The sequence below is a fragment of the Hemitrygon akajei genome, chromosome 19 (assembly GCF_048418815.1).
Source record: "Hemitrygon akajei chromosome 19, sHemAka1.3, whole genome shotgun sequence".
Taxonomy (NCBI): Eukaryota; Metazoa; Chordata; class Chondrichthyes; order Myliobatiformes; family Dasyatidae; genus Hemitrygon; species Hemitrygon akajei.
The window spans coordinates 24759317-24776644 of NC_133142.1; the positions used below are offsets into that span (position 1 = coordinate 24759317).

The 17328-nt window shown below is 39.4% G+C and overlaps 1 protein-coding gene across 1 annotated transcript in view; it reads right to left on the reverse strand.

The window, feature by feature from the left end:
- Positions 1 to 17328, reverse strand: part of cfap20dc (CFAP20 domain containing) — a 567108-nt gene that overhangs the window by 166888 nt on the left and 382892 nt on the right. Inside the window, exon 14 of the mRNA XM_073072294.1 lies at positions 14518 to 14606. Coding sequence (XP_072928395.1) covers positions 14518 to 14606 — 89 coding nt within the window. The remainder of the gene's footprint in view (positions 1 to 14517; positions 14607 to 17328) is intronic.

Genomic DNA, 17328 nt, shown 5'->3' on the forward strand with positions numbered 1-17328 from the left:
ATGTTCTGGGTGATGGGGATCCTTAATCATGGATGCTGCCTTTTTGAGGCTTCAGCTTTTGAAGATATCCTCGATGCTGGTGAGGTTGGTGCCCATGATTGAACTGGCTGAGTTTGCAAGACTCTGCCGTGGCCCCTCCAACCTAGATGGTAAAGCAACCAGTTAGAATGTTCTCCACAGTACATCTGTAGAAATTTGCGTGTATTTGGTGACATTCCAAATCTCCTCAAACTCCTAATGAAATATAGCCACTATTAATAAGAACATACATAGAACATAGAATAGTACAGCACATTACAGGCCCTTTGGCCCACAATGTTGTGCTGACCCTCAAACCCTGCCTCCCATATAACTCTTCACCTTAAATTCCTCCATATATCTATCTAGTAGTCTCTTAAACTTCACTAGTGTATCTGCCTCCACCACTGACTCAGGCAGTGCATTCCACGCACCAACCACTCTCTGAGTAAAAAACCTTCCTCTAATATCCCCCTTGAACTTTCCTCCCCTTACCTTAAAGCCATGTCCTCTTGTACTGAGCAGTGGTCCCCAGGGGAAAAGATGCTGGCTGTCCACTCTATCTATTCCTCTTAATATCTTGTACACCTCTATCATATCTCCTCTCATCCTCCTTCTCTCCAAAGAGTAAAGCCCTAGCTCCCTTAATCTCTGATCATAATCCATACTCTCTAAACCAGGCAGCATCCTGGTAAATCTCCTCTATACCCTTTCCAATGCTTCCACATCCTTCCTATAGTGAGGTAACCAGAACTGGACACAGTACTCCAAGTGTGGCCTAACTAGAGTTTTATAGAGCTGCATCATTACATCGCGACTCTTAAACTCTATCTCTCGACTTATGAAAGCTAACACCCCATAAGCTTTCTTAACCTCCCTATCTACCTGTGAGGCAACTCAGATCCCTCTGCTCCTCCACACTACCAAGTATCCTGCCAAGTATGTATCCAAGTATAGATAGGACAATAATCTCTGCTTTATTATTTTGTACATCATTATTGTACATTGTTGCACATTGGTATGCTATTTTATATTATTACTATTTTTACACTATTATTATTCTGTTGTATTATTAGTTAAGCCCTTTGGTGAGTATGTTTTTAAACGTTGCTGCTGTAATGAAAGTGTTTCCTACTCGGGATCAATAAAGTATTATTATTATACCTTTGTAATTGCATCAATAGGTTGTGCCCAGATTGGTTCATCAGAGATGTTGACACCCAAGAACTGAAACTAGTAACTCTTTCCACTACTGTTTCCTCGATGAGCACTGGTATAGGACTGATGAGTTCCCTTGGCTTCCTCTTTCAGAAGACACACTGAATTCCTTGATTTTGCTAGTGAGTGCAAGATAGCTGTGTGACACCAGGTGATCAGTCTTACTCCTATAAACCCTCCCGCCTGAGCCTTGACCAACATTTGTGTTATTGGCAAATTTATGGATGGTATTTGAGCTGTGCATAGCCACACAGTCATGGGTGTAGAGACAGTAGTACTGGGTTAAGCAAGCATCCTTGAAGGGTGGTGGCATTGATTGTCAGCCAGGAGATGTTATTTCCAATCCACACTAACTGTGGTTTCCTGATGAGGATGTCAAGGATCCAGTTGCAGAGCTTGTTCAAACAGCATTTTTTTTTGCCTTGGTCACAATGTAGCCCTGCCTACAAAGAAAGGTCAGACCATAAGACATAACAAATAGGAACAGAATTAGGCCACATGGTCCATCAAGTGTGTTCTGCTATTCCATCATGGCTGATTTATTATCCCTCTTAACTCTGTTCTCCTGCCTTCTCCTTATAATCTTAGATGCTTGTACTAGCCAAGAACCGATCAACCTCTACTTTAAATATACTTAATGACTTGGCCTCCACATTCATCTGAGACAATGAATTCCACAGTTTCAGCCTCCCCTGGCTAAAGAAATTCCTTCTTATATTTGTTCTAAATGGATGCCCCTTCATTCCTTCTATGAAAGTGCAGAACCATACACTTACCTACACTGTATTCCATCTGACACTTCTTTGCCCATTCTCCTCATCTTCCAAGTTCTTTTGCAGCCTCCTTGCTGCCTCAACACTACCTACCCCTCCACCTATTTTTGTATCATCCACAAACTGGCCACAAAGCCATCAATTCTGTTCTTCAGATCTTCAACATATAACATGAAAAGGAACGGACCCAATACCGAGCCCTGCAGAACACCACTTGTCATGAGCATCAAACCATAATAGGCCCCTTTTATTTCGACTCTTTGCCTCCTGCCAGTCAGTCAATCTTTTATCTGTGCTAGTATCTTTCTTGTTATACCATGGGCTCTTATCTTGTTAAGCTGCCTCATGTGTGGCATCTATTCAAAGGCCTTCTGAAAATCAAGTAAACAATGTCCACTGACTCTCCTTTGCACACATGCCTGTTATTTCCTCAAAGAATTGCAACAGATTTGTCAGAGAGTATTTCCCCTTAAGGAAAGCATGCCGATTTTGGCCTACTTTATCATGCACCTCCAAGTAACCCGAAACCTTGTCCTTAATAATGGACTCTTTCCAACCACTGCAGTCAGGTTAACTGGCCCATTATTTCCTTTCTTCTGCCTCTCTCCCTTCTTAAAGATTGGAATGACATTTTCAATTTTCCTGTCCTCCAGAACCATTCCAGAATCTAGTGATTATTGAAATTATTAATGCCTCCACAACCTTTTCAGCCACTTTTTTCAGTACCTTGTGGTGTAGCCCATCTGGTCCAGGTGACTTATCTACCTTCTGACCTTTCAGCTTCCCAAGCACTTTTTCCTTAGTAATAGCAACTACACTTTCTTTCCCCTGACACTCTTGAAAATTTCTGACATACTGCTAGTGTTTTCACAGTGAAGACTGATGCAAATAACTTGCTAAGTTAGTCTGCCATTTCTTTGTCCCCCATTACTACCATTTTCCAGTGGTCCAATATTCACTTTCACTCTTACAATATCTGAAAAAGCTTTTTTGGTATCATCTTTGATATTATTGGTGAATTTAACTTCACATTTTATCTTTAATTTCCTTATAGTTTTTTTTAGTTGCCTTCTGTTGATTTTTAAAAGCTTCCCAATCTTCTAACTTCCCACTAATTTTTGCAATATAATATGCCCCCTCTTTTGCTTTTATACTGTCTTTAATTTCCTTTGTCAGCCATGGTTGCCTTATCTTCCATTTAAAATATTTTTTCATCTTTGGGATGTATTTATCCTGTGCCTTTTGAATTGTCCCCAGTAACTCCAGCCATTGCTGTTCTGCCATCATCTATAAACTCTAGAGTCTGTTGTGCGTGAAAATCCCAGGAGATCAGCAGTTTCTGAGATAGTCAAGCCACCCTGTCTGGCACCAACAATCATTCCACAGTCAAAGTTATTTTTATCACATTTCTTCCCCATTCTGATGTTTGGTCTGCACAACAACTGAAGCTCTTGACCATGTCTGCATGTTTTTAATGTACTGTGTTGCTGCCATATGATTGGCTGATTAGATATGTGCATTAATGAGCAAGTGTAGAGCTGTACCTAATGAAGTGGTCACTGCATATTTTGTCTGCTATTTTAATTGATGTGTCTGTGTTGAAGCTGTAATCAAATATGTCATTGTACTAATACCTCACAGTGCCAATTCCAATAAACTTGACTTGACTTGAGATAAACACATTCTTGGGTTGCACATATTTACATCGACTATATCTGAGTTAATGCCAGGTTCACTGAAATCATCCACTTTTATGCCCTAATTGTTTTACACATGTTAGGAACCTGATTACAAATTTATTTTTCTATCTCCCTTAGACTTTTTGGAGTCTAGACTACACTCCCAATAGTGTTGCTGCTCTTTTATTCTTTAGTTCAATCCATGTGAACTTCTTTGATGATCCTTCTAACATACCCTTTTGCAAAGCTGTGATTGTTTCTTTAACCAATAGTGCCACCAAACCCTTTTATTTTATCTCTCTCTCTACCTTGTCTGAAGTTTTGTAACCAAGAATGTTAAGCTTTTGGTCTTGTTCCTCTAAGTCACATTTCCATGTACATCTACAAACGTTTGTATGTCCCTAACTCACTTTTATTATTCGCAAACACGAGGAAATCTGCAGATGCTGGAAATTCAAGCAACACACACAAAATGCTGGTGGAACGCAGCGGGCCAGGCAGCATCTATAAGAAGAAGCACTGTCGACGTTTCAGGTCAAGACACAGTGTCCTGACGAAGGGTCTCAGCCCGAAACATCGACAGTGCTTCTTCCTATAGATGCTGCCTGGCCCGTTGCGATCCACCAGCATTTTGTGTGTGTCACTTTTATTATTCACTGCATTTAGGAATATACCACTCAGTAAGGTCAAACTTCTATTTTGTCTGGTTATAACTTTTAATTTCTCAGCCATCTTGTTCCCTCATGCCTCTACTCTTATTTCTGTCAGCCTGTAATCATTAATTTTTTTCATTCAGCGCACTCTTGAGAGATGTGGGGTGGTCATCTCATGAAATGCACTTTGCCTTGCAGATTGACAGCAATGACATCATCCATTACCAGAGCTTCAACTTCTGGAGCTCAGTGGCCTCTGGCTGCTGACAATTCTTGCCCTATGGTTGTCCAGAACTTGGTAAGTGCTGGGAATCTCACATGGCAGAAGATCCGATAGGCGTGAAGTGCTCTGCCATGCCTCTTCCTACTTCAGCTCACTTACTGGTAATTGGAAAACAGGATGGTGTCTCTTTAAACTTAGTTTTTTTAAAAATGCAGCTTCACTGTTGTCCATAATTTATTAGAGGCCTTTGTTCATCAAAGTTTACTTTTTATAGAGACTACACTGAGTGGTACTGCATGCTGTGGTATAATACAAGACATGTTAACATGATCTAAAATGGATAGTAGTTAAATCCCTCTAGCTAAAATTCAATCAAATCTTGTAAATGAAACAGTTCAACAACTTGAAAAGCCTCATATGCTCTTTGTTAATGAGTGTGATTTGCTGCACAGTAGTAACACTGCCAGTTAAATTACATACTCATACATGGGGACTCAATGATTCATTTGGTGAAAAAAAAGCCAAGGGAAGTTGGTTGAATTAAATGATAGTCTTAACAAAAATATTCAATAAAGTTGGCAGTGCAGCTCTCTGACCAACTGTCAGAGATGTGCTTTTTCTAAGGCATAGAAATATCCCCTAACTCACCACTAATTGAGAACCTTCCTTGGAGACATCATCATTGTTGGGAAAAAAAGTAACAGGAATTATCCTAAGGAGGTTAAGTTTGTAACTGCTTATTGCAACAGTGCAAAATATGGCTAATTTTATATTTACTGTGGTGAAACTAATCCGGAGGTGGTTGATGCTGACACTGACAAACTCTTCATCACTCACCATATCCATACATCAAACACCATGTTAAATTTTAAATCAAAAAATATAAATAGCAATTTGTTATGTTTGAAAGGAGGGGTGAGCTTGAAATACCATAGAATATAAAATAGGAGTAGAAAAGCACTTTGTTGGAGCATGAACACTTTTGCATAAGGATCCCTGGCAGTAAAATTCTGTTCTGTCTGAGGGCTGAGACATCTACTGAGACATTACAGGTATGATTCAGAGTTACACGAGGCAGGTGATTTTGAAAAAATGTAAAACTGAAACGGAATTTTTAACTTTATTGGGCTGGAACTTGCTATAAACAGCAAGCTGCCAATGCACTTAGCAGCAAGCTGACATACATAGATTGACGTTGGCATACATAGATTCACATACTTGCTGTTGACCAATGAGAACCTGCCAATGTCATCTTGCTCATATGTGCTGTTACATTCTCAAATGGAGTGGTCTGTGCTGTCGCAGGATCTTGTGTATAATGCTGTAGCAATGGGGTGGGGTGATCAAAACAAGTTCCACTCTCAAAACAGCCGAAAGAAACTCTGACAACTGACTAAACCATGACCTTAAGCTTAGGAGTTAAGAAATAAAAGCAGATATAAGCTATTTATCCTCTTGCATCTACTCTGCCATTCAAATAATATCATAGCTGATCTTGAATAAACTCTACCTGGGCTTCCAGCCAAGTACAGCTATCGATCATAACCGATGTTCTGATGACAAACTCTGCCACCTTCATCAGGGAAATCGTGCAAATCCCTCCCCACCATTGAGTACATTGACATGGAGTGCTGGCACAAGAAAGCAGAATCCATCATCAAGGACCTTCACCATGCAGGCCATGCTCTCTTCTCGCTGCTGTCATTGGACACGAGATACAGAAACCTTAGGTCTCATACCACCAGATTCATGAACAGTTATTAGACTGATGAAGAGCGCGGAATTTGTCATTGAAATGTCAGCTATAATCGATACCTGTACCTGGCTGGAAGCCTGAGAGAGTTTATTTGTCATATGCAGCGGGAAAGCACTAGATTCTTTATAGCTGATCTTGTTTTAGCAGAATGTCACTTTCCTGTAGAGGGTCTATAATTCTTGATTCCATTTACATCCAAAAACCAAGAACTATCTTCCCTTGAAACTCATCACTAAGGTCTAGGACCTGGGCCTCAAAAACCCCTGTACAACTGGAGCCTTGATTTCCTTACTGGCATACTCACCATCAGCACAGGAGCACCACAAGGCTGTGTGCTTAGTCCTGCTCTACTCACTTTATACCTACGATTGTGTGGCTGAGTACTGCTCCATTGCTGCATTTGGGTTTGCTGATGACACTACTGGCAATCAAAGGTGGTAACAAATCAGCATATAGGAGGGAGATAGAAAATCTTGTTGAGTGGTGCCTCAATAACAACCACTCACTCAATGTCAGCAAGATCAGGGAGCTGATTATCGATTACAAGAGGAAGGCACCAGAGGTCCATAAGCCAATCCTCATCAGGGGAACAGAAGTGAAGTGGGTCAGTAGGTTTAATTTCCTTCATGTTAACATATCAGAGGTTCTCTCCTGAGACCAACATGTAAGTGTCATCACAAATAAGGTACAACAATGCTCCACTTTCTTATTAGTTTGAGTAGATACAGCAGATCACCAAAACATTTGAAAAATGTCTATAAATTTACAGTAGGAAGTATTCTAACTGCTTGCATCACAGCCTGGTATGGAAGCATCAATGTCCAGGAATGGAAATGTCTACAGAAAGTGGTGGATATAGCACGGTCCATCACACACAAATCCCTCCCCACCATTGAGTACATTGACATGGAGTGCCGGCACAAGAAAGTAGCATCCATTATCAAGGACCTTCATCATGCAGGCCATGCTCTCTTCTTGCTGCTGGCCACTGGGCGGGAAGTACAGAAGCCTTCGGTCTCATACACCAGTTATTAAACTACAATCACCAGGCTTTTGAACCTATATAGGTAACTTCACTTACAATGATTCTGCAACCTACTCACTTTCAATGACTCTTTACAACCATGTTCTCAGTATTATTTTTATTTGCACATTGGTTGTTTGCATGTCTTTTTGTATGGTTTTTCATAAAATTCTACCGTATTTCTTTTTATTTGCTGTAATGCCTGCAAGAAAATTAATCTCAAGGTTGTATATGGTAACACATGCACAGTTGGATAATAAATTTACTTAGACCTTTGAAAAAGCTATCAGCCCCTGCCTTGAATATAGATAGATAGATAGATAGATAGATACTTTATTCATCCCCATGGGGAAATTCAACTTTTTTCCAATGTCCCATACACTTGTTGTAGCAAAACTAATTACATACAATACTTAACTCAGTAAAAAAATCTGATATGTATCTAAATCACTATCTCAAAAAGCATTAATAATAGCTTTTAAAAAGTTCTTAAGTCCTGGCGGTAGAATTGTAAAGCCTAATGGCATTGGGGAGTATTGACCTCTTCATCCTGTCTGAGGAGCATTGCATCGATAGTAACCTGTCGCTGAAACTGCTTCTCTGTCTCTGGATGGTGCTATGTAGAGGATGTTCAGAGTTTTCCATAATTGACCGTAGCCTACTCAGCGCCCTTCGCTCAGCTACCGATGTTAAACTCTCCAGTACTTTGCCCACGACAGAGCCCGCCTTCCTTACCAGCTTATTAAGACGTGAGGCGTCCTTCTTCTTAATGCTTCCTCCCCAACACGCCACCACAAAGAAGAGGGCGCTCTCCACAACTGACCTATAGAACATCTTCAGCATCTCACTACAGACATTGAATGACGCCAACCTTCTAATGAAGTACAGTCGACTCTGTGCCTTCCTGCACAAGGCATCTGTGTTGGCAGTCCAGTCTAGCTTCTCGTCTAACTGTACTCCCAGATACTTGTAGGTCTTAACCTGCTCCACACATTCTCCATTAATGATCACTGGCTCCATATGAGGCCTAGATCTCCTAAAGTCCACCACCATCTCCTTGGTCTTGGTGATATTGAGACGCAGGTAGTTTGAGTTGCACCATATCACAAAGTCCTGTTTCAGTTTCCTATACTCCTCCTCCTGTCCATTCCTGACACACCCCACTATGGCCGTGTCATCAGCGAACTTCTGCACATGGCAGGACTCCGAGTTATATTGGAAGTCTGATGTGTACAGGGTGAACAGGACCGGAGATAGTACGGTACCCTGTGGCGCTCCTGTGCTGCTGACCACCGTGTCAGACCTACAGTCTCCCAACTGCACATACTGAGGTCTATCTGTCAAGTAGTCCACTATCCAATCCACCATGTGAGAGTCTACTCCCATCTCCGTTAGTTTGTGCCTTAAGATCTTGGGCTGGATGGTGTTAAAGGCACTAGAGAAGTCAAGGAATGTAATCCTCACAGCACAACTGACCCCATCTAGGTGAGAGATTGATTTGTGCAGCAAATACGTGATAGCATCCTCCACTCCCACCTTCTCCTTATACGCGAACTGAAGAGGATCCTGGGCATGCCTGGTTTGTGGCCTCAGATTCTGTATTATCAGCCACTCCATGGTCTTCATCACGTGCGACGTCAAGGCAACAGGTCTGAAGTCATTCAACTCCTTTGGTTGTGGTTTCTTCGGTACCGGGACAATACAGGATGTTTTCCACTGTCTGGGTACTCTTCTCTGCTCCAGGCTCATGTTGAAGATACGCTGTAGTGGTTCTCCCAGCTCAGTTGCACAGGCCCTCAGTAATCGTGGGGAAACTCCATCCGGTCCAGCCGCCTTGCTGGTACAGATCTTCCTCAGTTGACCTTCCACCTGTGCAGCCGTAATCCTGGGCGTGGGCAAGGTCTCCTGTGAGTGGCTATTTTCCTGTGAGGGAAGTAAGCCTGGTGTGGATTTCTGCGGTGATGATGAGATTGAGCTGTCGAACCTGTTGGAGAAGTTGTTCAGCTGGTTCGCTTTCTCCACATCTCCACTTATGTTCGCCCCCCGCTTTGCACCGCATCCGGTGATGATCTTCATCCCATCCCACACCTCCTTCATGCTTTTTTTCTGCAGCTTTATACCCAGCAACTGAGCCTGCACCATCTTCTTGGTTAGAAAATTCATTAAACTGTAGGCAAAAAAAAATTCCCACCTGTCTTTTGTGACCTCAGCTCTAGCCAATTTAGCCAAGGGAGGTATCATCCCTCCAACTACTCCATCACAACCTCTAAGAGTTCTGAATTTTTCAATGAAATAACCTCTCATTCTTTGAAACTGCAGACCCAGTCTTCTTCTTGGACAAAAGCCCCCTTTCAGCAATCAATCTGATAAAACTTCTGTGTACACCCTCTTTTATAATACATTTTTCTCCAAACAGAGAGACCATCTTTAAACATAATCTTTCAGGTGTTACTTCAACAGGCTCCTCCATAATTTCAGCTAGACTTTTTTGTCACGGTCCCAATCATTAATTCCCCATATTCTCATGATTCCCTTTTCCCCGTGTTCTCCCAGGCTCCTTGATTGCGGCACACCTGATCCTCATCTAAATCTGCAGCATAAATACCTCGGCTTTGCATCCACTCATTGCCAGATAGTTGTTTCAGACAGTGTCGTAATTCATGTTCCCAGCTGCTTATGACTGTGTATTCTAAGTTTTACTTCAGTACCAAAGTTTGCCTGTGTAACTCTGTCTCTCCGTGTCAAGATAAGTATTGCTTGCTGCCTGCCAGTCTGTTTGCTGTTCAGCTCCAGCAATGCTCTGTGTCAAGGTTAAGTATTGCTCGCTGCCTGTCTCCTTTTTGCTGTTCAGCTCCAGCAACGCTCCGTGTCAGGATAAGTATTGCCGGCCGCCTGCCTTTCCATTTGCCGTTCAGCTCCAGCAACACTCCGTGTCAAGATAAAGGATTGCCGGCTGCCTGCCTTTCTGTTCATTCTCCTGTTTGCCGTTCAACTCCAGCCACGCTCATGCCCTTGTCTGCATCCCAGCTCTACCTCTGTGCCAGTGTCCTGCGTTTGGGTTCACCCATTCTATGTAACATTTTTAACCTGACACTGGTAATGAAGGACATGATATTATTTGCATCCCAAATCACTTGTTTTGTCTGCATAGTAATGTGAATGATTTGTACACAAGAGCATCTGAACACCAACACTTAAATTTCCTATCATTTAAAAAGTAATCTGATTTTTGATTATTTCCACATTATATACTATTGTCTTCCTCCCTTTAATTAGCTCATTTATAGGATGGACCCTGAATCTGCTCCACATTGACTTCCTAATTCACTCTTTCACCCAGCTTTGTGTCGTCATCAAATTTTGATATATTTTACTGGATTCTATTAAGCAGAGCATTGATATAGTTTGTGAATATCCAGGCTTCCAACTCTGACCTTAGCTGCACATTGTTGAAATCACATTCTCCAGATTCAACGATGACCTTTTACTCCTACTCTCTGATTTCTATCAGTAAATCAGTCTGTAATACTTGTTAAAATATTACCCAATATCCCATATACTCTATTTCTTTTAACAATTTTATGTGTGGCAGATTATTGAAGATCTTCTAGATGTTCAAAGCTACCACATCCTCTGGTTTCTTCTTATCACTTCTGATAGTTACATCCTCAAAAGTAACAAAGTTCTCAAATCTAATATTTCTTTTATGAATCTATTTTGACTCTGTTTAGTCTATTATTTTCCAAGTGGTTCATCACCACTTCTTTAATAAAATATAACAGCATCTTTTAAATCAGTAAGATCAGTCAAACTGTTTCTCTTTCCCTCATTTACTTCTTCCTTTCCTAAAATGTTGTGATTACATTGACTCATGTACCACTGGAGGAGCTGCTGGGTCAACAGACTCATTTATAATGGTAAAGTCAAACCATGAAGACACCATTCCTATTTGGATATCTTCTTAGAAGATGAATCCATTATCTTATTCCTTGAACTAACCATCTCTTGCCTGTTCTATAACCTTCATGGTGTGATGTCCAAGTCAACATATTTGAGTTCCTGAGTTAATATAACATACTGAAGTTCCAACGTGTTGCTGTCAAGGCTGATCATGAGGATTTAATGATCCAGATCCTGAGCTTGATACCGAGTAGAAGGGTGCATGCATGCATGCACGTGTGTATGTGCAAATTATTTTAACATGAAGCAGTTGTTGCAAATCATCTAATGCATTGATTTGATCTAGAGACAAGAAATATCAAGATTTTCTCACTTAAATAATTGATATTCATAAATGGGTGCTTGTGTAGGAGCTTCTAAACATGTACAAGTACATGTAAATAGATACTTAAGGTGGGCTTAGGCACAAACATCTTGGTGTAATGCCTTCTGCCCATTTCTTCCCCAATCCATCCACTCTTCCTCTTAATTTTTTTTGTCCCTGATTTTTTTTCCTCTTTATCATCCATCCTCATTCTGCTTTCTGATCTCCTTCCACCTTCTCTCAGTGCCCCATCCATAAACCATTATACCCTGTTTTTTCCCTATGTAGATTTGAGTCTGGCTCCAGTTGCATGCCCTGACCAAACTGTTTACTGCATACACGTCAACACTTGCAGGCACATACCCAACAGCACAACTATCCACACTCACAGCCATCGTCTCTCAGTCCTGGTGTTACAGGAGTAATATCCCCAGTAATTTACATAGATAATGCAGAAACACTCATTGCAACCACCTCCTATATAATCAAATCAATTAAGTAGTGTAATTGGCTAACCATGATATTTTCCAAATCACTTGGTTTGCAAAAGAGCATTGTGTTTGGCACTTTTAGATCAATATAGATCTCCAATATACTTGTTATACAACACTATAAATATATGAAAGTATAAAATGATTACACTTACTGTTTCATCCTGTACTATTAAATAGTCCCAAATGCACAAAAATACATGTTATTTTAATCAACATCTACTCTAATATTTAACTTAATTGGCATTTTAGCCATAGTGGCCTAATTCATTGCAGCTGGATGTAACAGCAGGTGGAATACTTGGACCTGCAGTAATTATCATAAACTTTACATAAGCATCACCACAAGCATGTAATGAGGTTAGTGAACACAGGATGATTTCAGTAACAGAGATCAAAGTTCCAAACATTTTATACCTTACCAGTTATATTAGAGACTTACATTTTCTATTTATGTGCTGAACGCGCAGCTTTAACGGTTACAGAGATCTCTCATAATGGTGTTGGGAAGAAAAAGTATTAAATATTAAACAAACATTTGCAAAAAGACTGAGGCATTTTTCCCCAGGCAAGCCAATATTATGATTGTTGCCAACCAGGTCTATAAAGAACAGTTCCTCTTCATGCCAAATATTTGAACATTTTTCATTCCTCAGTATTAAGTTAAGAATGAGCAAATTCTTTGTGATATTAACAGATAATGCTAATGTCAATTGCAGATTTAGAATCACTTCGCAGAAAATCCGTGCAACTAATAATAATCTTGATTTGGTAAAGCCTGCTTCACCTGATGTTGTGGACATAGGATATGTGAATTAGGTGCAGGAGTATAAAGCTCAGCACCTTAAGCCTGCTCCCACACTTAATGAGGTCACGGCTGATCTAACTGAAACCTTAACTCTGCATTCCTACAACTCCACCATAACGTCTCATCCTATTGCTGATCAAAAATCTATTTCCAACTTTGAAATATTCAAAGATCTTCTTCCTCTACTCTTGGTGGTGTTCCGAAGACTTGCAACCTAAGAGAAAAATGTTGCTCTTTCTCTGCCTCTTAATTTTAGAGTGTGATCTTCAACTCAGGATTTCTCCCTGTAATGTCCCTATCTTATCTATGTATGTATTTATTTAGTGATACAGCAGAGAGTAGGCTCTTCCAGCCCTTTGAGCTGTGCTGCCCCCAGCAACCCCTGACAACCCTGATTTAACCTTAACCTAATCATGGGACAATATACAATGGCAATTAACCTACCCAGTACATCTTGTACTGTGGGAGAAAACTGGAGCATCTGGGGGAAACCCACACATTCCACAGGGAGTACGTACAGACTCCATACAGATGATGGAGGAATTAAACTCCTAACTCTGATCTGTAATAGTATCGCACTAACCGCTAGGCTACCATGGTGCTCTTTACATTTCACCATCTTTAGATCCTTCAGGAGTAACTTCTGGCTCTGTTTCTCACCTCTGGTGGTTGTTGCAATCACAAACTATTTAAGCTTCTCAGTAACATCAACAAATCAAAATGGCTGGACTGGGAATGGGGTAATGCAGAGGGGGGAGGGGTAGAGAAGGAAGGACTTACTTCATACTTTAGGAAATCACAAATTTCACCATGACTCCTATCTTAAATAACATTTTAACAATAATTTCCAGCACGTGGAGATATTTAACGAAGTGCTTATTTATTTTTTCTCTGAGAGTGTCCTAAACTTACAGAACTCCAATATAAATGTTAGCTTCAGTAAAGATGCAGTGGATAAATGCAAAGAAAAGATCAAACTACATATTTTTGTACATTTGCTACGTGATTAAAAATATGAAGGTGACAAGATGTTGGAAAAAAAATTGATAAATATAAAATTTGTAGCCAATCCTAAAGTTAAAAGCACAATGAAAATAACTGTAAATAGTAAGCTCCTCACAAAGGACAGAAAAGTAATTACACAATTTTCAATTCCGATAAAAGGTCATCATTCCGAGACATTAACTCATATTCTCTCTCTCTACAGATGCAGTGGAATCTATGGAATATCTCCAGCATTATCTGTTTTGACTTCAGATTTAAAGTATCTGCAGCAATTTGCTTTTCAATATGAGCAAATAATTAGCAAAAGCAAAGAGGAATTTCAAGGGAGCAATTTAACAAAGTGAAAAAGAAATGTTACATGGCTGAAACTGCAACGTCATGACATCAGAAACGCACTTAACGAACCTGATGTTTTGTAGATTTCCTCAGGGATAAATTGCACATTCATGAAGTGGATTTAGAATACTAACTGAAGGATACCGATGTACATTGTGGTAGCAGTGTAGGAATAATTGACACATCAGCATGAATGCAGCAACACATTAAGATGAAGCTTTGATAGTACTAATGAAAATTTGAAATGTACAGTCATTATCTGAACTTACCGTGGATTTGAAAGAAGAAGAGGATTCATTTTTTTCTGAGACAGAGTCAAAAGCATTTCATTCTGGTAGTGATGGCCTTGATTGACAGGCTGTAAAAGACAGGAACATTTGTGAGGTAATGACATGTAAAGATTCTTTTAAACTGATACTTTTTTTAATCAAGCAACGAAAGTCTGGAGACAGAATCTCCTAAAGGACTTATGAAATATAAAAGAATGAATATAAAATTCTATCCTTTGTCCTGGGCTGAGTTATAGCGAGATGAGTTTATTCAATTTCTAATTGCACAATCTCTCCGGTGGCTGGAAGTGGGAAGCTCATTATCTTTCAAATGAAATTAGTTACTGGAGTTGCTTCACAGGCATTTAGAGCAACAAAATTCTGCAATGGTTTATTAAAAGGGAATAAAAACATTGTTATCAATTACAATAGAAAAATAAGGGAATGAGAAGACAAAAACTTACCACAACTACATATTGCAAAATTGAGCTTTTCACAAAGACTTTTAGCTAAAGACATGATGATCAAATGAAAAAGGCAAATCCTTCTGTCCAGAAAACTTGAAACAAGATATTTGTCTAGTGTTCAGCTAAGTGAATATTAATCATCACACAGGAAATGTGTTATATTAGATTTTGTAAAACACTGGATGAATGTCTGTAAGGTCAGAATGACAATTTAGCTCTTTCTGAACTCTTAGAATGTGAGTTCTGTATGTCTATCAAGTGTTTTGATAGTTGACGATATGATTTTGTAAGTCCAAAGGATTGTTGTGTCCTAAGCATTGGTAGACTAATGGATGAGGAGTGACCTTTACAATGTCTAAATGATTTATGAGGGTATTCTGAACACTGTGTTAATGGACACAGGATATGTTCAAAAGAAAGACAGGCCGTGATGAGACAAAAGATCAAAGAGTTTGTTTGTCTCTGCCTTGTTAAGTCTGTGAATATATTGGGGTGTCTTTTCTGATTTTGTTGGGCCAGAAATCATGATCTAGGACTTAGAAGTAGTTTCAAAAGTGAGTCAGAATTTGGAGTTCTCCTGACAACAGCAATGATGAAGTGGTGAATAAGAATCACAAGCCCTGAAATTTTTGTCTGTTGCAGAAGTCTTTCTTGAAATATTTGTGACTTGCTATGTAATATTTGGTGCACTTCACTTGTTGTGCTTGTACGCTTATTACCACTCTCCTGGACACTCAAATAGTTTCAGTCTGATTAACTCAGCCTATTACAGGAAGGTATTTGTTCACTGTATTTATTGGCAAACCAATAATCCAATATAAATGTTGTCATTGCTAGATCATGTCAGACATAATATTCTTTGATGACTGGCTCACCTTAGCTCATCAAAAATTTCCCAATATCAATGTGACACAAGTCAGTAGTGCAAGGGGATATATTGATGCACATTTCTGGTGAAGTATTGAAATAACATTTGCTACCTATACATTGTAGAGTAGCAAATCACAACTGTATCTATCACAATGCTTTCCTACACTTACAATTTCCACCACAAAGGACAAGTGCAAAAAGGATATTGCAAAGCAATAACCTCAAAGCTACTCTGAGTCATACAATAAACTCACTTGAACGTTTTTCACTGTTTCTTCAATGTCAATGGGTCAGAAGTCTGGAATTATACGTCTGACACAATTGTGAGAGTACTTTCATCACATGGACAGCAGTGATTTAAGAAGAAACTAAATGGAAATGCACCGTAAATGGTAACATTGCCAATGAACCCCACAGTGCAAGAGAGAAATGTATGTCTGTATCCTAAAATGAAAAGGGCAGCTTATATTATATTTCCATGTATAGAACATATATGAACATTTCTTCACACAAATGAAAATATTAATTAACATCTCAGACTTAGTAAATCCTTCAACAACTATATTATTTGTAACAAAATATCCATGTTCTCTTCCCTATCAATGTTTAATATTTCATATCAATTACAGTTCCAATTCACCCTTTTAATCAATTCTTTTTAAATAACAATCAGAAATGTAAAATTCTTCACTAAAATTCATGACAAAATAGAATCATATGGATAGTCACATTGTTAAATCACAGATTTAAAAAGAAATGCTGCAGTTACTTTATAATTGACGTGCAGTTCATTGCACATATGAAAGGTCTCTACTAGACTCTAGGAGGAGCTGTAACCTTATTTTTACATTCAGAGTGCTGCCAGTTATATTATTGAATCTTTCTGAAATCTTAAATTTCTGATCATGCATGAAATGACTGCGGTCAGATAAGCCACAAATTACATGACTGGCCATTACAAAAGCTCTATTCCTCATACAGAAGTTAATAAGTGACATTTATCCTGTAATTCACTACTACAAAAATATCTGAAAGGAACAAAAGTGAGGTCACCTTGTTAAATTTCAAAACATTTGCTTTGTCATTGATAATACAGCATTTCAATATAATATCAGATGCTTACATTTAACCAAAATAATATTGCTTTGTTCTACTGTACCAGGTAATGCCCACTTATTTTTGGTATGAAACTGAACCAAAAAAAATATTAGCAACATGCAGAAATAACTAAGAGAGGGTTAATCTGCAGTATACCTGTTGTAGAGCACCTTCCACCTCCTTTGAAGGAGAGGTATAATAGTAAAATTTAAGAGGCATGATAAACAGACAGAGAATGGAGAGATTTAAACCATTAGCAATGGCCGATGCCATTGTTGCAAATCGGTTTCGTAGTTGGCAGAGACATCTTGGGCAGAAGTGCCTGTTCCTACGCTGTACTCTTCTATGCTCTAACATCACAAAAAGGGGTAACAAC